This window comes from Bos taurus, chromosome 4 (assembly GCF_002263795.3).
Source record: "Bos taurus isolate L1 Dominette 01449 registration number 42190680 breed Hereford chromosome 4, ARS-UCD2.0, whole genome shotgun sequence".
NCBI classification, from domain to species: Eukaryota; Metazoa; Chordata; class Mammalia; order Artiodactyla; family Bovidae; genus Bos; species Bos taurus.
This window is the reverse complement of record NC_037331.1, coordinates 60,053,478-60,074,810: the sequence shown is the minus strand read 5'-3', so window position 1 is coordinate 60,074,810 and position 21,333 is coordinate 60,053,478. Positions and strand designations below refer to the sequence as shown.

The window sequence follows — 21,333 nt, the reverse complement described above, 5'->3', positions numbered from 1 at the left end:
GGGGCTTCCCAGGTGGCTCAGTGGTAAAGAATCCACCTGCAATGCAGGAGCCACTAGAGACGATGGGGGTTTGATCCCAGGGTCAGGAAGATCCCCTGAAGGAGGAAATGGCAACCCACTCCAGTATCGGCTATAGCCTATGGGATCACAAAGTTTCAGACACAACTTAGTGACTGAGCACGCACATAAAGGCAACAGAAACACTCCCTTTGGCTCAGAACAAGTATATATTCAACCAAGGAGGACATCACTAGAAATAAGGGGGAGCATGTTTTCAATGAAAAAGTAGAGCCTCAAAGCCTTAAACCAGTTGTTCTTTAAGTATATGCTCAATAGGAGAAAAACAGTTGATTAGCTTTCTTTGGTAAAATGCTCACTAATTCTACTTCCTCTTTTCTCAGAGGGAAAAAAAAATGCTTCTTCTGAAGGAAGACATTATGAGACAGTGCAGTAGTCCTGGATGACAGCTGGACCTCAAGGATCGTAGCCTGCAAAAACAGCACACAATCGACAACACTTGTCTGCAAAAAAGGACACTTATGCTTCTTAAAAAACTAAAGATTAGGTCAAAAAAATTAGGTAATAAGTGATTCTATCCTTATCAAGCCACTTCCCATTCCTCAAGCCTGCCAAATCTCTGGCATTAAGTGTGTTCTTCCCTCAGTTGGGGGAATACCCTTCTCCTCCTTGTCAGACTAGCTAAACCCTACCCCACATTCATTCCAGGCTCCTCTGTGAAGCCTCCCTGACCTCTGATTTCCCTTCCTTGACTGGACTGAGTGTGGCACCCATGTTGGCAGCGCTGAGAATACACCAGGCATTTGAGTTAGGACATCTCACAGCCCTTCCAGCACCATGAAGGCAAAGGCTGGCTCTGTAACTCAACTACTAACTATACCATCAGGCACCTGCAGAGTACGTATTCAATTCAAAAGAAGTTAAATTTCACATTTCAACCACATAAATGTAAATGTAACCACTTCGGAAACCCAAATGACCACGAGGTGATCAGATCTAGTATTTGATAAAACTGGGGAGTTAAAAATGTATGTAATCTTCCTCTTCCTCCCCTCTTCCTCCTCTTTTACTTAGCTTTATCAATAAGTAATAGATATAATTAATTAAATAATATATATGTATTCAGTGTATATATATACACTGAATAAATGCTCTACCTAAAAGTTGAGGATTTTGTTCTAGTTGAAGGACCTGGACTTAAGCCCATAGTACAGCCTCTCAAGATTGCTTCTGAGGGACTGCTCCAAGGCCTTAAGGGAAGAATCAGTATACAATGGAATTTTTGCAACAAAAACCAGTAGTCAGAACATCAAGATTACTGTTAAAGACAAATCGGACTTCTTAAGCTAGTGGATTTAGTGCTTTTCTAAGTACTAGAAGATGTAAGAGTCTGGGCTCCTTGAAATCATTCCTTTGATATGCACCTTAACTATCTAGTGAAGGAAATGGCAACCCGTTCCTGAATTCTTGCTTGGGAAATCCCATAGACAGAGGAGCCTGGTGGGCTACACAGTCCATGGGGCTGCAAAGAGTTGGACATGACTGGGCGACTCTCACTTCACTTAGCTATCTAGGGCCATTATCCTGCTTTTTTCCATCAGGAATCCGCACAGGGAGGGGGTGCAGCTGCAGTGGTTTATGGTTTGATGGCTCTAATGTCCTTTTTTAGCTGAGATGGCTGGAGGACATTTTTCATCCAGATCTGTATTAGCTTCTTTTTCTTCTCCTTCAAATTGCCATGGGCAGAGTAAAAGAAGTAGGCGGCCATGGAGAGGCAAGCCTGAGCAGAGCTTGGGCCCTTTTGCAAGAGCCAAACACTACCCTCCACTAAAAGGAACTGGGGCTCCTTGGAGAAATGACTCTGGCCAGGATTGGGGCAAGAAAAGACCAAGAAAAGCTCAGAACATTTCATTGAGCCAAAAAGTACAGAAATGCTCAAAGAATAATGGGAAACAAGGTAGAACACAGAAGACAGCTTGAAGAAGTTTCCAAAGCAATACCGGGGACACTGAGCATCAAGGTAAATAATAACGGTGATGAGTTCTAGCCCAGGGAATAAAATAAGAACAAATGGGCCTACATTGCTTTAAAGGTAGTGTGCTGGTACTGTTGAATAACTAAATCTCTAGGGAAAAATATATAAATCTGATTTGTACCACTTTCCATTTCCCATGGGTAACTACTCAGGATTCTCTCTTAATTATTTACAAAAGGGGTAAAAAGCATTACTGGGAGATACTTGGAGGGCACTATCTTAAAAAGTGGTCAAAGTGAACAGCAATAATAAGACAGAGATATCATGTGCCATTAATAGGATGCAAAGCATTTGTGATATTCTAGCCAAAGACATACGTTTTCTAAAACAAGAAAACATTGGATAAACCTATAGAAAAAGAGAATTTATGTTTCAAAGGGAAATTGGTGTCCACAGTTTTGTCTAGTGGTGAATTAACTGACTTCTTCCCTGCAGGTGAAAAACTAGTTTTGCCTCTATTTGCAGTTCATTTCAACATTCTTCTGTTTCATGCAAATTTCTGTCCTTTGACTCTTCCTTTGAACCGGTGAAAACACCTGCCCAGTTCCCTTATATCAAATGAATAACATACATTCTTGTAACATATGTTCAATTTTATATGTATGAAAGCCATGCTTTTACCTTTCCCTGATAATTACCTTTTAATTAGCTACTTATTAATAAACCTCAATTGGAGAATATTCTATAGATGGCTGACCTATGATCTTGAAAGTGTCAAAGCCATGAGAGAAAAGGAAAGATTAAGGAATAGCTCCAGACTATAAGAGATTATACTAGGGAACCAGTGATTGAAACTTACATGAGTTGTCTGGCAACAGGAGGTCCCAATGAGGAAGAAAGTGCTGCCACCAAAAACTAACCAGGAGAATTCAGGAGGGGCGGGCCCAAAGGACGGTGGAGAAGCCAACCCATATGTCCTACCAACCTCCCGAAATCCTTGCTGGAATCCATCTTGGCTGAGAGATTGCATGTACAACCAGGAAGTATGCTGAGTCAGACCAAATATGGGCACAAGCAAGATGATTGCCCAGAGACAACCCAGAAACTATGCATGACCATAAAACCTGAGATTGTGATCCACAAGGCAGAGCAGTTATTCTGGGTTCCTGTACCACCTTGCTGCTCTCTGTCCAGGCACCCCTTACTAATAAAGTTTTTTTTCTTGTATTTTGTCAGTTCTGTGTCTCCTAGAACAATTCATTTTTGAATGTTCAACAAGCACCTACTGTTCAGACCTGGAAAAGGTCCCCCTTCCTGCAACAATTAGGAGAAGGCAGGACAACTGGGTGCAAAGGGCTCTCTGGGATTAGATCTTTGTAAAGGACACAATCAGGACAACGGGTGAAACTTGAGCGTGCAACTTTTCCATTAAGTTTGGAACTGTTAAACTACTTGAACAAGCCACCCTTTAGAGCAGGCAGCTCGAATACTCTGGCTTCCTACATAATCAATCCAAAACCCGAAACCTACAAATGCCTCCAGGTTAGGAAATGGAAACCTAAGGAGGAGCAACCAGACTTGACTAACAGTCTAACAAGGCCCTCGCTTGTTTCCACTTCTTCTCTGGAAGAGACTCTTCCCTCCCCAACTAGCTCCTGTGGACAGAGTGTTTCTAACCACTTCCAGTTTGGCACTGACCAATTCTAACTGATTTCTGTTCAAATACACTCTAAAAATGTTTGCTATGGGTCAGTTAATCTTTTAACACAACTGCTTCAAAATTAATGCTTGTCAGAGGTGTATGTGTGTGAAATATATAAAGCAATCAATGCAATTGTTCAAAATAACCTTCTGGCCTCAGGCCTGTGCATCCTTAGGTATATATAAGCGTGTGTGTGTGTGTGTGTGTGTGTTCTAACCCCTGTAGCAGATTCTGGCTTTAGAAAGTTCTTGACCAGAGTACAGAGAGAGAAATTCAGTGTTTCTCTCTTCTCTACTTCCTCACCTTGGCTTCAGAGAAACATAAGCAGAAGAGGAATTTTTTGTTGTGATGTCTGTTTTCTTATCTGAAGTTCTCTCTCTTTCTCTCCTTCTCCTTCTCCCTCTTTCTCTGTCTCCATATATATCCACTTCAAAAGAAACATAATCAGGAGAACAAATGATTCTCCAAAGACAATGCTTCACAGTGATCAGAAGCCCCTTACCTTAGCCCAAGCTGTGGCATCCTTTCCCCCAGCAGAAGACAACCTCTCCTTTAAACAGGCTGTATGACCCCTTCTTATTTCTATTATGAGAGTGATGGACAAAGACACAGAGACAAAGCAAAAAGGGATGGCGAGGCGGAGTTTCAGCATAAAGAATTTTCTGCCACACAACCCCCAACAAAGCCCAAGAAGATCGGCCCCTTTGGCGTTTGTGATGCAAATTCCTGGCAGGGCCCCAGAAGGGCTGCTCCTGTTGAAACTCCCTGAGCTCTGTGTTCTGCAGCGCCAAGAAGGTAGACTGAGGGAGCTGGAAGACTCAGCCAGCTTCTCAGCTGGGGCCCACGGACCACACAGAACTGCTTCTTTCTGGTTCGTCCTGGGGAGCCGCTGGCTCCTCCTCGTGGCCTCTGTCCGAGGTGAAGTACAGGACACGCATGGTGTGACCTGAGCTTGGCGGCTGGCAGAGATTCCCTGATCAATCTGGCCTGGCCTGGACCTTCCACAACAACCATGGTTTATAAGAAACACTGAATTCTCAGAAGCAAGAGCCTGAATTAGAGCCAATAATCTGTCCGTGAAGCTTAGCAAAGTCACTTTCAAGAAAGAAATTTATCTTTTGTGTGAAGACAAAAAAGGTCACACATAGTCCCAAACTGTCATATGCATGACTGTGTCCTCTCCCTCCCCACCCAACAACACACACATTCTGTGTCTAACCCATTGTCAGGAATATCTGGCATTCAAAGAATACATACTTAGCTGAGTGAATAAAACCTAGAAACCCATTCTCAAGTGTGAGTGCCAGGCAACATCAAGGCCAAGGCATCCTTTTGCATGCTTAATTTAGATCATAACTGAATTTCCACACCTGCCACACAATCACAACTCTGACTCCAGCCAGCAGAAAGTGACCTGAATCATCAAAGTTTAGTATGAAACTGTGTATTAACAATGACAATTTATATGAACAACACACATAGCTATACACACACCTGAACAGCCTCATCTGTGTCATCTATATGACAGAATGGGGAGGAGACTGGCAATTTATACAACAAATGTGGTTTGTTTTTAAGACAATTATTTAAGGGCTTTGCTGTGCTGTGTGCTTAGTCACTCAGTCGTATCTGACTCTGACCCCATGGACTGTTGCCCGCCAGGCTCCTCTGTCCATGGGATTCTCCAGGGAAGAATACTGGAGTGGGTTGCCATGCTCTCCTCCAGAGGATCTTCCCGACCCAGGGTTCGAACCCAGATTTCCTACACTGCAGGTGAATTCTTTACCATCTGAGCCACCAGGAAGTCCACTTAAGGGAAAGAGTCCCATAGTTATTTTAGAGATATACATATAAAGTAACTACGGGACTCTTTCCACTGTTGCTAGCATAGCCAAATTTTGGAGAAATCAACTAAGCAAATAAAAAGTCTTGTAAATTCCCCAGATTAGTGAAAACTCCTCAAATACCTCACTGCTATTTTTTTTTTTTTTTTGCTGTTTTTCTTAGGAAAGCCAGAATCCCTAAGGAAACACCAGCCCAGTATTGCCCAGGGTGTTAGGAATGGACATACTCCTACAAGAACGGTAAAGTACAAATTAGGACACGTCAGCAAGCTATGGGGCTGTTCTTATTTTAAAACAGTTTGAATATGTGCTGAATTAGTAATTTTATTTCAATAAAAAAATTATTCACAAAGATTCTGCTGAATGAAAAACTGATGAGAGAATGTTCACAATCATAATAAAACCTCAAAACAGTAAATATCCAACAATAGGGGAAAGGTTAATTCCACTCTGCATATCCTTCAAATTATCATATTACAGTGCTTACCAACTGTACTTCAACAGAGCTTTAAAAATGAACTAATAGGCAGACAACAACCTAGAGGGGGGAGATGGGGAGATGGGAAGAACGCTCAAGAGAGAGGGGATATATATATATAGAGAGAGAGCTGATTCACTTTGTTGTACTGCAGAAACTAACATATTGTAAAGCAATTATACTCCAATAAAAAATAGGCAGATAAAAATTACGAAGGGAATATTTAATGACATAGCACTATTGTTAAGTACAAAAAGATTACAGAGACCATTAATATTATAATTCTACCTTTGTAAGACCTGTGTCTGTGTGTGTAAGCCTATGTGTGTGTGTATCTATAAGAATGTACAAAAACAATATACACCCAGATGTTAAAAATATTTGCCTCTAGTAAGGCAGAAGACAAATGATTCTTATTTGTTTCTTTCTGCTTACTTACATTTATTTTTAAATAATAAATAAATGAGTTTTTGGTAAATATATGGATTTAACTTTTTTCACTCTTAACTTTTCTGCCCAGGGTGGTGCTACTGCTTACTCATACTCCAAGGGCGTAATTTGCCTGTCATGTTGCCAAGTGGGAAACTAGAAGGATCCTGCCCTTTCATTCTTGGAAATGTTCCTCTGTTCTTCTGATTGTTGAACAGCAAAAGGGCACAGAGTAAACCATCCAATTGTGTGTGTGCACAGCAGCATAGACAAAGAACACAGCGTTTAATTAAAACCCTAAGAAAAGCAGTGTTATTCACTACAATGGATTTAAAGTTGCAGGTACAATTTTTTTTTCTTTCAAATAAAACAAAATATATCATTTCCGAGAATCTTTTAATATCTATCCTTAAAAAAAAAAACACAGAAAACAAAAATAATTGCCCATTCCTTAATGGATACCATTTTCTGACTCAGGCTGGAGAAACAAGTTTCCCCCAAAAATGTATATGCTTCCACATCTATCGCTCAAGCTGAAACTAGGAATGGAATTTCAAAATGATACAAGAATGGAAAAATGAAATTCAAGTTTTAGACACTGTGTTCTGCCAAAGTGTCACTGCCTCTTGCTCCTCTGTTGTTCATTTTTTCCCTGTAGTCTCTCCTGGTACCAGCTGGAAAGAGACGTTAAAAAGCTCAGCGTTGGGTAATGGCAAGCAGGCAAGCAATCTTTGAATCTCATCATAGCTCAAAGTAAGAAGAAAAATTCCAGCTACATTTCTTCAGTGTTTCCTAAAAATTTCCACAGGTCCTGCTCAGGAAACTGCTGCCTTTCCCACCTGGAAGTCTGCCCAGGAGTCATAAGTAAATGCCTTCCAAATTGCAGGATCTATTTAATTTGTGCAGCTTCTATTCCAAAGGTTTCCTGTTAATTAATTAAAGTCTTGTTTAAGTTTAATTGAGAAGCTGAGTTTCCCTATGACAAAAAGGTCCTTCTCTTTTCCTTTTCATCTGAGCAAAAGATCTGAAAATAACTGTTCATCAAATGAGCAGCTTCCTAGCATGAGTGGCAAGACCTTGCAGAAGGAAGGCAGGAAGGTTGTACAGCTCCGGTGCCCTCTTTACTCCATCCCTATGAGTAGTGTGACTTTGAACTTATACGCAAAATGGTGTATAAGGGCACACACCAAGGTCATTCAGAGAGATATCATCCCTTCCCAGTAACACGGTGTGACGGGAAAGTATCAGAGACAATGCAAACCAGAACACACTCAAGATCTGGTCTTGAGTTCTGTTCATCTGTCTGCAGTCAAGGTGGATGTAACAAACTGGGATGGCTTACAGATTACAAATAATTAAAATATGAATGAGTATGATACATTTTGGAAAAAAAAAGAATTCAATTACTGTGGTTCACATACAGTAAATTCAGTATTGACGTGTGAAACCTAGTGATATAATTCAGATCTGCTGTCCCCAATGTTCATTCTGTAGGCCACTCCATGAGTCAAGATAAATTACAGAAAAGGCAACAGCACAGATGAAAACCACTAAGGTTGACAAGGCCATTCATCCGTTTTCACTCTTTCTCCTCTCCAGCACAAGTGGTAGTGTCTCCTTGATGGGTGTCACGGGCTGAACTGTATCCCCTGAAATTCATATATTGAATTCCTGTCCCCGATACATCAGAATGGGGCAGTATTTGGAGATAAAGCCTCTAAAGAGGTGATTAAGTTAAAATGAGGCCTTTAGGGTCCTAATCCAGTCTGACTGGTGTCCTTGTAAGAGGAGGCAAACTGGACAAAGAGACACCTAGGCTGCTTTTGATTAGAGGAAACTTTGTAAGGACATAGGAAGAAGGTGTGCATGCTAAGGCACTTCAGTCATGGCCAGCTCTTTGCGACCCTATGGACCGTAGCCCTCTGGGCTGCTCTGTCCATAGGATACTCTAGGCAACAATACTAGGGTGGGTTGCTGTGCACTTCTCTGGGGGATCTTCCCCGGACCTGGGGATCAACCCATGTCTCTTAAGTCTCCTGCATTGGTAGGTGGGTTCTTTACCACTAGCGCCACCTGGGAAGCCCTATAGGAAGAAGGTGACCATTAGCAAATCAAAGAGAGAGCTGCAGAAGAAACCATGCCTGCCAACACCTTGAGCTTGGACTTTCAGCCCCCAGTACTGTGAGAACAGAAATTTCTGTTATTTAAGCCATCTGCTCTGTGGTATTTTGTTACAGAAGCTCTAGCAAACGAATATAATGAGAAACTAAAAAATTAAAGCTCCTAGCATGCATTCTCCATGACTGTCAAGTACATAACTGCCAACCTCCAGAGGTTCTGGAGCTCAGTTCCAGTCCTCTATTTAGGGTACATATCCCATGCACTCTGGTTTTCAGTGTATGGACCACTGTAACTGTAATTATGATTGCAGTTCTGATAAACCTGGAAGTATTAACACAATGTCATTCTGAATATGCCAGAGTTTAAGCCCCTGGACACTTAGGTATCTGTGGCAGAACCACCTAATATTATCAGGTTCCACTGAAACTGGTTCCAGTACATTGTTTTTGATATGCCAATGGCTGAAATTCAGATAAATCAATAAATGTGGGAACACATTTATGTTTTTGTTTAACATGTTACAAATGTAATGGAGGCAGAAGCTCCCAGGGCTCACTATCCCACCAGAAGTAGTAATGGGTGTGAAGAAGGGCCTACCATGTATGGCAAGCTCATGAAGTCATCCACAGTCACCAGTGAATGTGTTTGTAATCACAACTCGCAATCCACTGTCCACTAGTAACAAGAAGTGAAGAATCTGATACACTCCTCACCGGATTCTAGCCTGGAGCTTCCGACAGACAGAATCCTCTTTCTCCTTTTCCTTGAGTGAGCCTCATGGATAGCTAAACTTATTCAACTTCCCTTCAAGTTGCTGCTTCAAGCACCAACTCCAATTTACAGTAACCACTTTGGATTTTGATGACACCCAGAATTTGAGATTCCCTGTCCTACTCCAAGTCCATGTTTGCCAAAAATTTAATAAGCCGAGTTTTAGTCATCATTTACAAAATAGATAAGGAGATAGTTGGATGCATCACTGACTCAGTGGACATGAATCTGAGCAAGCTCTGGAAGACTTGAAGGATAGGGAAGGATAGGGAAGCCTGGCATGCTGCAGTCCATGAGGTCACAAAGAGTCGGACACGACTGAGCAGCTGAACAACAACAACAAAACAGATAATACTGTCTACAACTGACCCTTTCCAGGTCACCCAATCCTGATTCCCAGTCCTCTTGGATTAGACTTTCCCCCCTTCCATTATTCACTCCTAGATGTTTTCTCTACTTGTCTGTGAAGTAAGACCCCCCCAGCTCCAAACTCTGGAGAACATTCTAATATAGGAGATATTTCTATTGTTATAAAACATGCTCTTTGAAATAGAAAAAAAGAATCCTTTATTAGCCAGTAGCAGAGGCTAAATAATGCCAAGTGTAGGAGGAGACAGGAAGGAAGGAAGGAAGGAAGGAAGGCAGTGGGCCGAGACAGGTTTCTACTATGTACAGTCATCAGGTCATTCTTTAAATCACCACATACTGAAGAGACATTTAAATGACCCAGGTTTAAACTGCAGTTCTCGGTGATATTTATTCTTTCCTAATAAATACCTACCCCAGCTCTGCACATTATTCATTTGGCATATTACTATGTAGTTGGCTGGCTCAGCATCCCCACAAGGTCTAACTGGCATACTCTAATAGTCTTTACCAGTAGCACCTGACCATATAGAAATGAGCAGTTTCCTGTGGACCCTAAGCTGTCATTCTGTGGTCAAGGGAATGATCTGTCCACACATATAAAAGCTAGGTCCATCTAGCTCCTTAGACTTCACAATCACACCACAGAATCAAACCTTTCCTTAAGAAGATGAACTCCTCAATCAGAAATGCCCATTCCTTCCTTGCTCAGGATAGAACTCCAACTCCTTAAAGCCCATTCACTGACACCCTCCTGTAAGCTTCCATGAGATGTAACTGGTCCAACCTCTAGATTCCCAGCCCTCAGGAGGAATTGCACCTCAACTGAATTCTGCCTCTAAAAAGTTTTGGATGGCAAGATTCACATCTTGTAAAATTTTCCCGACTTCTAATTTTTTGTACACAGTGGGTACCTAATAAATGCTTATTGTGCATACATGCTAAGTCGCTTCAGCTATGTCTGACTCTTTGCTACCCTATGGACTGTAGCCCACCAGGCTCCTCTGTACGGGGGATTCTCTAGGCAAGAATACTGAAGTGGGTTGCCGTGCCCTCCTCCAGGGGATCTTCCCGACCCAAGGATCAAACCCATGTCTCTTTATATCTCCTGCATTGGCACGTGGGTTCTTTACTGCTAGCACTACCTGGGAAGCTGAATGTTTATTGTACTTAATGGTAAATAACTAAATACATGTATTTGATCAGTCAAATGTTAATGTAAAAAAACAATTACTTTAGGGATGCTATTTAGACCTGATTTAAGACTCTGAAATCTAAGGAGGTATTCTAACTTTCTTTAAAAATGGAGTGAGGGGAGGAGAATTCTTTTTGCAGATAAGCAAAGGATGTGAGGGATTTATATTTTAAAGAACTATAATTTGTGTTGGAAAGGCCCTTAGAGATAATGACCTAATATTTCTCCTTCTAAATCTGAAATTTCAGACTGTGTTAGACACTGACTAGTTGGTGGGTGGAGAACATAGTGATCCTTAACAAAACCACACCCCACACACTATCTTAAACGCCATTTTTTTTCCTGAGCCTAGACAATTTCTGGTATTTAAAACTAGAAATTCTAAGAACAAGGAAAGTATACCCAGAATGAAGTCTAGATAAAAGGTGCTTACTCGGTGCCACTTTCCACCATCTGTGTCAAGAGAGAGATGCCGTCCAGATTTATAAACTCCTGGGCAAATGTGACGTCCCGGGAGAGGCTGGCCAAGTCCTTTAGGGCCTCCAGCTTGGCGTCCATACTCGATGACTGGATTCGCTCATGGAGCTGCTGGGCGTTTTGAGCCTCACCGGAGAGAAAAACAAAGCAAAGAGTGTTCACAGAGGAAACCACCGCAGTTCAAAAAATAAAATAAAATCACCATCTCATTGAGAAAGGAAGAAACAAAGGCCAAATGCACAAGTTCAGTTAAGTATTACAAACCAAGGGAGGTTTCCAACCATAATGACTTCACCTTCAGGCAATGCTTGTCAATTTCACAACGAAAATCAGTTGCCTTTCTTTGACAGGACCCATATTCTCATCTCAAGGAGAAGCAAGAGCCCAAGAACAGTAAAACCCCGGAAATGGAGCGGGTATGGCAGTGTGGAGGGGAAAAGGGGGAGAATGTTTACTTTTTAAGTAAAATTATTATCTACAAATGACAAAAAGCTATTTGCTTAATTAAGCAATTGCACAAATTTATACAGCATGTTCAGCCATTCAGTCAATACTCTGAGTAATAACTGCCTACACAAAATGTTCAAAAGCATCATTAGACACCCAAATAATCTTTCGGGGTTACTGAAAATCTTCCAGCACAACACAACGGAGCTTGTAAATTCCACTTTTCAACAACATGTGTTTCATGCGCATTAGTTATTTACAGCATGATTTTAAAACAAAGTAATTAAACAAGCAAACACAAATACAAAAAAAATTTTAAACCGAATTAGCAGCTTTGCCTAGAATTAGAGTTCTCATTTTTAAGGCATTGGCACCTGGCTTCTACATCCAAGACAGAAATATACTGGAGGATCTGAATGTCTAGATAATAACGTGTCTTCACATTATGTGGTTTTCAGGGACAAGCAGCCTAAGAAAGCGACACTGATGCAGGGGTCTAATCGACAAAAACTCAGCCACATTGGGGAGGGGCCTCACGGAGGTATGTTGGGCAGCACGAATGGTTGGTGCAAAGGAAAAACAGAAGGAACAGGCCTAGGATGTCTGCAGGGATAGAAAGAGGACCAGTGTGCCTGCGGCTGGAGGACAAAGAGGAGCGTGTAAGGAGGTGAGGACAGGCAAACAGACTGGGCCAGGTGGCCTAAGAAGTTCATAAGCAGAAGCAGCAGAGCTGGAGGAATCCTGGGTGGTGATGATCTTCCCTGACTGATAGGATGAATTTAAACATCTAGACAAATGTGTGGTACCTTTGGAGCTCTTAAAATAGCTTTCATATTCAAACACTAGAAGCAATGAATATATAAATGCACACATATTTGCATAAACATGACCCAAGGAAACAAATCAAGATGTAGCCCACTGTTATTTATGAATTGTAATGTTCTGCATAATTTTTTGTTGCAAGCTTCACTTTTCAAATTTTCCATGAGTCTGTAATATCTTTATATTTAGGGGAAATTTTACATTATTAAAAAATAAAATAGCCTTAGTTTTGATTTTCCAAGCAGTTAGAACAACTGAAAAAGACTCTAATAGCTGTGTGGGTGATTGTATCAGAGAGTAAGTATTATTTTCCAGCATTGTCCTAGGAGAGAAAACAAGTTTCATCTTGAGTCACTCAAATAGCATGGTGTGGCTGCCTAATGTCCAGGGATGAGAAAGTTCTGGGCCCAAGCTCAGAGGCAAACAGCCTCTGAGAGATCACAGTGGACACAGAATAGGTATATGCAGTAGATGCGTGCCAAGTATTTACCATCTTTGTTCTTTACGGTCCTAATTAAAGCTTTTCCCAAGGAATTTCCCGAATGGTTCTGGGTCCATGATACCAGCTAAGAAGTAATCAAAAAAGTCTATAGGCTCAGATATTTTCAAATGTGCACTCAATATTGCCCAGCAATCCAACCAAGTTTCCCTGGAATGTCTGCTGCATGCGTACTAAGTCATCAGTCATGTCTGACTCTTTGTGACCCTACGGACTACAGCCCGCCAGGCTCCTCTGTCCACAGGATTCTCCACGCAAGAATACTGGAGTGAGTTGCCATGCCCTCCTCCAAAAGATCTTGCCAACCCAGGGGATTGAAGGTGTGTCTCTCAGTCTCCTGCAATGGCAGGTGGGTTCTTTACCACTAGCGCCACCTGGGAAGCTCTCTCTAAAATGACTCTTTCACACCTTTTCTTATTTCCTTAAACTCCCTCATTTCCTGCTCCCCTCACACTGGTGATCTTGCCTTACATTTTATTGAGGAAATCAAAGTAATCAGCCAGGAATTTCTGCATCTTCGTATTTCAAAAAGCACAGAGTTCCTTCAGCTTCCAAGGACACGGCCCCGGGGCCTCTATGCTCCTGCTCTGCTTCTTTCTGAATCTATGTACCTGACCCCTGTTTCCTGTCCAAGGTCAATCGTTCCCTTATCCCCAGCCCTAGAGCTGTCACCCTCTCACCTTCTCAGGCATTCTGCCCCTACTGTGTCCCCCTTTCTTTTGTACATCAGTCTCTCTCTGTGCAGTAGATCAGGTCCAGCTACAAACATCTCTAACAGGCCCTGTTTTAAAAACAAATGAAAAGGTGTGTACATTTGTCACACCTTTGCACATTGAGTCAATTCACTTCCAGCCAGGCCCTCGTTTCACTGCTTCCATTCTCCACAACAGTTCTGGAATTAAGAGTGGGTCTAAAATTGCCACTCACCTCACCTCACATTCTCCTCCTCACCTCCATCCACGAGCTTCCATACTCACCCCTATCTACCCATACAACGTCTCCATGACGCCCTGTCTACCTCGCTCATCTGGTCCTCCTTACCTTCTCAGCAGGCCTCAGCATACCTAAGTGTGCCTAACAGACTCCTAACTGCCTGGTTGACGTGTCCTCATGGACACAGGACAGGCATCTCTAATTCTTCATTTCCCGCTTCCTAAACTTTCTATTCCAGTAAGCAGCACTGCTGTTGATTGTGCCCAAACACCAGGGACATCCTTGCAGTCTCCCTCAAGGAGAACCACAGCCCCAGGATCAGGAAGTGCTGGGGCTTGCCCTCCAACACTCCTTCAGACCCTCCATGTCCAGAACACACAGGCAGCCCGTGCCATCATCTCCAACTGGCACTGCCATCCCGTCTCCTAACCCGGCCCCTTGACACTGGCAATCTGTTCCGGGGCAGCACCCAGAGTGATCCTGTGCCCCCCTCTGCCTAAAAGCTTCCACTGGCTTCCCTCTGTGTTAAGCTCATAGGGCAACGGCAAGAAACAGAACTTAAGACATCCTGCCATCTGTTTTAGGTTTCTCAGCTCAGGAGAAAGAAATTGGCTCAAAAAATCATTAACAGTCTTACAGTTAAGAATCTCTGACAACCTGAATCCACAGAGTGACTGGGGTAACACTGTTTTTCTTTTCGCCACAGTAACCGGCCCCCCAAATCAGCGCAGCAGGCTCTTTAACCCAGATGCTTCTAATATCAGTTCCCCAAGTGCAAGAGAGCAGAAGGCAGGGTTGCGCTTAAAGCTGACGAAGCAACAGCAGATACTTGATAAGGAATTTTATTTAATTTGTCCACATGGGCCAAAATGAGGGATAAGAGGCAAGAAGAGTTCAGGTCATATATAAAAGGGCTCCTAAAAATCTGATAGTTTGGAATACTGGAATGGTTTTAGCATGGAATGTCATGATTCATCTCTCGTATACTGTAGTGACATTATGAAATTTGTTTGCAGATTTATTTAATTAAAAATAACATCAGCCGGGACTTCCCTGGTGCTCCAGTGGCTGATTCCGTGCTACCACCACAAGAGGAACAGGTTCGATGCCTGATCAGGGAAGATCCCATATGCTACAGTTCAGTTCAGTTCAGTTCAGTTCAGTCACTCAGTCGTGTCCGACTCTTTGTGACCCCATGAATTGCAGCACACCAGGCCTCCCTGTCCACCACCAACTCCCGGAGTTCACTCAAACTCATGTCCATTGAGTTGGTGATGCCATCCAGCCATCTGTCGTCCCCTTCTCCTCCTGCTCCCAATCCCTCCCAGCATCAGAGTCTTTTCCAATGAGTCAACTCTTCGCATGAGGTAGCCAAAGTACTGGAGTTTCAGCTTTAGCATCAGTCCTTCCAAAGAAATCCCAGGGCTGATCTCCTTCAGAATGGACTGGTTGGATCTCCTTGCAGTCCAAGGGACTCTCAAGAGTCTTCTCCAACACCACAGTTCAAAAGCATCAATTCTTCAGCACTCAGCCTTCTTCACAGTCCAACTCTCACATCCATACATGACCACTGGAAAAACCATAGACTTGACTAGACGGACCTTTGTTGGCAAAGTAATGTCTCTGTTTTTCAATATGCTATCTAGGTTGGTCATAACTTTTCTTCCAAGGAGTAAGTGTCTTTTAAATTCATGGCTGCAGTCACGATCTGCAGTGATTTTGGAGCCCCCCAAAATAAAGTCTGACACTGTTTCCACTGTTTCCCCATCTATTTCCCATGAAGTGATGGGACCAGATGCCATGATCTTCGTTTTCTGAATGTTGAGTTTTAAGCCAACTTTTTCACTCTTCTCTTTGACCTTCATCAAGAGGCTTTTTAGTTCCTCTTCACTTTCTGCCATAAGGGTCGTGTCATCTGCATATCTGAGGTGATTGATATTTCTCCTGGCAATCTTGATTCCAGCTTGTGCTTCTTCTAGCCCAGCATTTCTCATGACGTACTCTGCATATAAGTTAAATAAGCAGAGTGACAATATACAGTCTTGACATACTCCTTTTTCTATTTGTAACCAGTCTGTTGTTCCATGTCCAGTTCTAACTGTTGCTTCCTGACCTGCATACAGGTTTCTCAAGAGGCAGGTCAGGTGGTCTGGTATTCCCATCTCTTTCAGAATTTTCCACAGTTTATTGTGATCCACACAGTCAAAGGCTTTGGCATAGTCAATGAAGCAGAAATAGATGTTTTTCTGGAACTCTCTTGCTTTTTCCATGATCCAGCAGATGTTGGCAATTTGACCTCTGGTTCCTCTGCCTTTACTAAAACCAGCTTGAACATCTGGAAGTTCATGGTTCATGTATTACTGAAGCCTGGCTTGGAGAATTTTGAGCATTACTTTACTAGTGTGTGAGATGAGTGCAATTTTGCGGTAGTTTGAACATTCTTTGGCATTGCCTTTCTTTGGGATTGGAATGAAAACTGACCTTTTCCAGTCCTGTGGCCACTGCTGAGTTTTCCAAATTAGCTGGCATATTGAGTGCAGCAGGGTGCAGCCAAAATAAAATAAAATAACAGCAGCACATGGTATAGAAATATGTATTATCAGAAGTTATAAAGTGAAAAATAGAGTTAGCATAATGCTAAAAGTTTCTTGTGATATTCCTTGAGAACCATTTCTATTCTTTTATTGACATATACCTATTTTCCCTGTGCATCAGGGGGATGACTCTACACATCGTGTTCTGCAACCTGCTTTGGCACTTAATAAAATTCTGAGGTGCTTCTGAGGCAGCACATGCCACATTCTTTTTCACATCTACACAGTATTCTGTCACACAGTTATCACCTAATGCATTTAACTAGTCCCAACTGATAGCTAATAGGTTCCAATAGGTTTTGATTATGGAAAGCAATGATGCATACAGCCTTGTATGGATGTGTATGGGGTGTGTGTGTGTGTCTGTGTGTCTGTGTGTGTATCCTACAGTGCTTTTGTGAGACTATCTACTGAATAAATTCCCAGGAGTCAAATCGTCAGAACAAAGACACATGCATTTTAAGCTTGGGTGAATACAGCTAAATTGCCCTCCAAAAAGGCTGTACCAATTTATACTCTTGATCCCACAGCATCTTTGCCTCGTGCCTTGATTATCAAGAAATGTACATTTTCATCTCTTTTTTGAGAGGAAGATTGAGTTTCTTCTTTCACAGCTATAGGTATATAGCCATATATAGGTCTATGTAGATCCTGCTTGGCAAGATAAGATAGATAAATATATAGATTTATAGAAAGAGAGAAAGAGATCATTTTTGTTTATAGATTTTGGACCATATATTTTGGGGGCAGTTTATTTATTCAAAGGGATCCTGCAATTTGAGGAATTAACCCTCCATTTTTTACTTACATTGCCAATAGTTTTTCTTAATTTGCTATTTTTTATTTTGTTTCTGGAATTTTTCGCAAATATGAAAGTTCTGTGGTGTTTTTATTTTTGGTAATCAAATTTATTAATCTTTTTCTTTGTAATTTCTGAGTTTTGTGTCCTATTTAAAACTTAGAATGGCTTTCCATACTCCAAAACTACAAATATATTTACTATAAAAACTTTCCAAAACAAAAATTTCAGGAATGTGAAAACAATGGTCTGGAAACCTAGGCTTCCTCTATTAATAACAGGAACAGTAGTCAAAATTTATGTAAAACATGCTTCATGCAACATGTGACCTCAGGTTAGATTTCCATAGCTATTATTAATATTATCATGACAGATACAAGGAAATACTACTTAGCAGCATAATCTGAAGGTCTTCAAATCTTTAAATGCTCAAAAACTCACACATATTCACACACATTTCCAGGGTGGGTTCATGGCTATATTTTCATACCACTGGGGAGATAGATAAGGATATGACATCTAAAAAAGATATATATTTAAGATGGTCAGTAGAGAGATTGTCTGAAGATATGCAACATAGAGGAAGACCATATGCCAAGTGTTGGGCTATTAAAAGAATAACTATGCAGTTTTTTTTAAATCTTTTATTATTAATGCCCTATTTTGTTAGGAATAATCCAGAAAGAATAGTTTTATAACAGAGTAAGACTGAAAATAAATCCTTCAAAATGCCATTGATAGAGTGGACACGAGCTGCACATTACCTAAAACAAGAGTGTGTGCATGCATGTGTCTATGAGTGTGGGCGAGTGTGATACTGTGGCTACAGAGAGAGTTCAGCTGAGGTAGATACAAAAACTTGTAAAAGTTAGCACAACACCATTTGCTGGTTTCTTTATGGTACTCTAACACCTCCTTGCAAATTCAATAGAGACAGTTTTCAAAAATATATTTTTATTGTGTATATAAGAAGTGAAAGAGTTAGCATATGCTGACCCATATTTTTTCAGTCAAACACAAAATCTTTAAAAAGAAAATCTACCAGCAACAAACAAAGTTTAAAGATCCAATATGTCTTGCTTATAGAGTAATTCCCAATGCTAGACTCCATGGCTACAGTCAAACCATAAAGTGCTTACTTAAAGTGCAGGAGCTTGGACCCTTGACATCTTAGAAAGATGTCATTATTCAGCTTCTCTTTGAAGGCCCAGACATCAGCATTTTTAAAGTTCTACCAGTGATTCAACTTTGGGGACCACTATTCTCTGGCAAATGTAAACTAGTCTCTTGCAGGGGGACTCTATTGTATGGTGTTGTTTTTGTGCACTGGTTTTTGCACGTCTCCCTTCACGGTGTTGGGTACACGAAGGGCACAGGCTCCAGTGTCCCCAGTGAGGCCAAGTCACACCACAGTGTCAGCACATTGGCTTTCTGGATGCTGAGAAACTTCACCCTGACAAACACTAACCTTCTTGCAAGCAGTAGCTTGGCACTGCAGAAATTTTGTTCATGAAGCCAAGGCGTAGATTAAAAAAAAAAAATGGCGTCTTTCTAATTCTGAGATGAAACAAAAGGTATACGCTTTCTTCCCATCAACCAGATGAATAATTTCAACAGGATATATAGGAACTACAAAACCCAAATGAAACCATGGTCTCTAAAAGTCAAATTAAGGTGAATTCATGCTAACTGAAGTAAGGTCAGTGCTAAGGCAGACAAAAATGTCTTGGCTCAACATGGAGTCACTGAAAAAGGAGTGTGAATGGTAATTTCCCTTAAGTGGGAAAGAAGGTACCAAAAGCCAGTTTAGCCAACTCCAGCAGCGTATTCTATTGAGCCCATCACTGTGTTTACGCTCAAGATGTTACTGGGTAAAATGTTTAGGTGTTTGTAAGCCTCTCTAATGTAATTTTCAACAAGAAGAATTTGTGGTGGTTACAGTACCCACAATTTAATTTTAGCCAGATGCTTTTCCCAATTTTTAAATTTATTTTTAGCCTAGCACATGGCTTCAGTGGAAACTGAAAATGAGAGCTAGACACAGTTTTCATCACATATGCAGAGTGAAAATAGTAACACTTGGTGTATTTTGTGCAGATTATTTTTTAGGAAAGTGATAAAATGCACTGTGAAAAAAACATAGTTTAAATATGCTAATGTTACTACCCAAAGTCTCCATAAGCAAGTAAGAAAGATCAAGTTAAGCAATACAGTTGGCTACAGTAATCTAAATATATTGTAGCATTTTGTTTAGCAGTTTTTATTTGGAAAACTTGAAAGGGTTTTTTTCTAGAATCAGCTGTCAGTGAAACAACAGAAGTGGCAAATATTTCTTAAACTATATTTGATGAATCGTCACAATAACTGACCAAACCTTAGGAAATACTTAAACATTTTCACTCTTCCATACACAGACACACGCCTTTTGACTTTCAAGGGAAGTTTAACAGGCTGTCTCTACTTGTGTTCCCTTTGTTTGTTCAGATAGTCTTAGGTGGATCTGTGGGTAGGTAGGTAAAACCGATTCGCAGGGTAGAGTTATCCTATCTATGTTATGAGAATTGTTGATATGACCACGGAATTCAAACTTTAAATTAAGTGAATTTACTTGCACATAACCTGGAACAAAAACTTCCTTTTCTGTGCCAGGAAATCAAAGGGGGGCATTCCTGCTACTCCAGAATAGGGGAACACTCCAAAAATCTTTTGTTTCACATGAGTCACCTTGAAAATTTAATATCCCATAATCACGTATAACAAACTGCAAATCACAGAACCACAAACAAGCATCAACTTACCGGAGATGTGGTTAATCGAAGGATAGTGCCATTTTTTATTTCATTTCTATTCTGGAAAAGAAAAAAAAAAAACTGTAAATCTTCAAGTGGAAGCTTGGGAAAGAAGAACACAAAGGCACATATCACCTAGCAGAGAGTCTATATATAAATAATATGCATTCATATGATTCGGTCTATTCTCACTTGAATAATTTTTAATTCTTTCTACAAAGGACTTTAAACTGGGTCCCAAGGCAATGGCACCCCATTCCAGTACTCCTGCCTGGAGAATCCCACGGATGGAGGAGACCGGTAGGCTGCAGTCCATGGGGTCGCTAAGAGTCGGACACGACTGAGTGACTTCACTTTCACTTTTCACTTTCATGCATTGGAGAAGGAAATGGAAACCCACTCCAGTGTTCTTGCCTGGAGAATCCCAGGGACGGGGGAGCCTGGTGGGCTGCCGTCTATGGGGTCGCACAGAGTTGGACATGACTGAAGCGACTTAGCAGCAGCAGCAGCAGATGCATTAACTTTATTTCCCCCTTCAATTCTTTTTTTTTAATTTAATTTTTATTTTATTTTAGAGTATAGCTGACTTATCGTGTTGTGATAGTTTCACATGTATAGCAAAGTGATTCAGTTATACATATGCATATATTCTTTTTCTGATTCTTTTCCTATATATGTTATTACAGAATATTGTATAGAGCTCCTTGTGCTATACAGTAGGTCCTTGCTGATTATCCATTTTTATATGTAGTAATGTATACATGTTAATCCTAAACTCCTAATTTATCCCCCCACTCCTCCCTTTCCCCTATGGTAACCATAAGTTTGCTTTTGGTGTCTGTGAGTCTATTTCTGTTCTGTTTCTTTCTATCATCATGGACAGCATACCATACAGAGGAAGCGAATATGAACCCAGAGAATAGATACATGGGACACAAGGATAGCAATCAAAACAAGCAAGTTTAAAAGATTATTAAAAGGAGTATTATCCAGCAAAATCATTCCTACATACATCCCCAAGAGAACCGAAACTACATAACCATACAAAAACTTGTACCTGAATATTCAGAGAAA

At 41.1% G+C, this 21,333-nt stretch overlaps 1 protein-coding gene across 7 annotated transcripts in view; it reads right to left on the bottom strand.

Moving 5' to 3' along the window:
- Nucleotides 1-21,333, bottom strand: part of ELMO1 (engulfment and cell motility 1) — a 582,500-nt gene that overhangs the window by 375,701 nt on the left and 185,466 nt on the right. For all 7 annotated transcript variants that reach the window (XM_015469368.3, XM_015469370.3, XM_059885500.1 and 4 more), the window contains 2 exons: nucleotides 20,269-20,319; nucleotides 11,333-11,502 (listed from right to left, as the gene is read on the bottom strand). In XM_015469368.3, coding sequence (XP_015324854.1) covers nucleotides 11,333-11,502; nucleotides 20,269-20,319 — 221 coding nt within the window. The remainder of the gene's footprint in view (nucleotides 1-11,332; nucleotides 11,503-20,268; nucleotides 20,320-21,333) is intronic.